The 1,416-nt window shown below is 41.5% G+C and overlaps 1 protein-coding gene across 2 annotated transcripts in view; it reads left to right on the top strand.

Annotated features, from left to right (window-relative positions):
- adcy8 (adenylate cyclase 8 (brain)) overlaps positions 1-1,416 on the top strand; it is a 120,596-nt gene that overhangs the window by 106,591 nt on the left and 12,589 nt on the right. For both annotated transcript variants that reach the window (XM_005746328.1, XM_005746327.1), the window contains one exon: positions 368-526. In XM_005746328.1, coding sequence (XP_005746385.1) covers positions 368-526 — 159 coding nt within the window. The remainder of the gene's footprint in view (positions 1-367; positions 527-1,416) is intronic.

Genomic DNA, 1,416 nt, shown 5'->3' with positions numbered 1-1,416 from the left:
GGACTTGGTTCTATGGTAGGTCTTAAAGGGTTAAAATACATCAAAATGGTTTACTGATATCAGATCTCATACACTGGATGTTTGAGCTGGTATATGCACAAAGTACAGTGAAATTATGTCGGGCCAAAGAAGATCTTCTCTGCACATGAAACAGATGAAGTGTTTAATCTGCAAACAGCCACAATGGCATGAATGATTAAAAAACACATTAATAACTCATCCAAATGATTTGTTTAGTAGCCTGAATGAATTATACGAGTGCAAGCATCCACTGGTGCTAGAGCACACAGTGGCACTCCGAACTAGGGTTTCTGATTTGTGACAGTTACTGATCTGAGGTGCTCTGCCTTCATTTTTCTGTCTTCAGTTGGAGTACACAGCACGCCTGGACTTCCTGTGGCGTGTCCAGGCCAAGGAGGAGATCAACGAGATGAAGGAGCTGCGAGAACACAACGAGAACATGCTGAGGAACATCCTACCCAGCCACGTGGCCCGACACTTCCTAGAGAAGGACCGGGACAATGAGGTCTGTGCAAAAACCCGCTCACACCAAAAGTGGTTATACGAGTGGTTATGTTGGTTTTTAGCAAAAAAGCGGTTGAGTCGATCTGGATCTGGAGGTGGGGAAAAGTTCTTTGAGTCATTTTGTCACAAATACACATCAAATTGAAATATGAAAAATTGAGAGGCCTCCAGTAAACCAAAACCTTTGTCATACTGGTCATGAGACAGAATGCAGGTTTCAGACACGACGTCTGTCTTTTATATACACTATGTTTTTTTCCTGTTCCTCTTTCTCAGTATTGTATTAACAACATATTTGGGGGGTTCAAACTAAAAGTGGTCTCACTTAAAATGAGTTATAATTTCTTAATATAACTGCACCGTTACAGTTATTAGGATGCAGTGGGTCAAGTGTAGGGTGGATGCTTGCAGCAGACGTTTTGGGTCATTGTACTGTTGTCAAATTTTATTCTTCTCTTCAAAATAAAGTCGAAATCTTGATTCAGATCCAGATCTCAGTTCTCTCAGCTAGCATTTGTGAATCACAGCCTGTTATTACCTTCAGGAATGATGAAGTAGACACAGGTTGTTTTTTAGGCCACTGACAACTCGAAAGATTAATGTTTTCAGTAACCTGTCAGCAAACGATAGGTCACATCTGAACATTGGACTGACTCAATATTTAGTGGTTTTATAAAGCAGCGCCTCCTTTGCACGCTTCGCCTCATTTTTTTCACCACAGACCTGCTGAAAAATGAGTCCCCTGTGTTCATTACAGTTCGTTCGCCGAGTCTCGGTCTTGCTGCCTGCAGAGAAAAGAAAAGGCAGTGTAATTGCTTTTCAAAGACTTTACAAAGTGAGAATTGGTGGGGCGGTTCATTCAGCCGGAAATCTTTAGAGACCTTTTTTTTT

This window comes from Pundamilia nyererei, unplaced genomic scaffold, assembly GCF_000239375.1.
Source record: "Pundamilia nyererei isolate P.nyererei 1_Seehausen unplaced genomic scaffold, PunNye1.0 scaffold00177, whole genome shotgun sequence".
Lineage (NCBI taxonomy): Eukaryota > Metazoa > Chordata > Actinopteri > Cichliformes > Cichlidae > Pundamilia > Pundamilia nyererei.
This window is presented reverse-complemented; position numbering and strand designations above follow the sequence as displayed.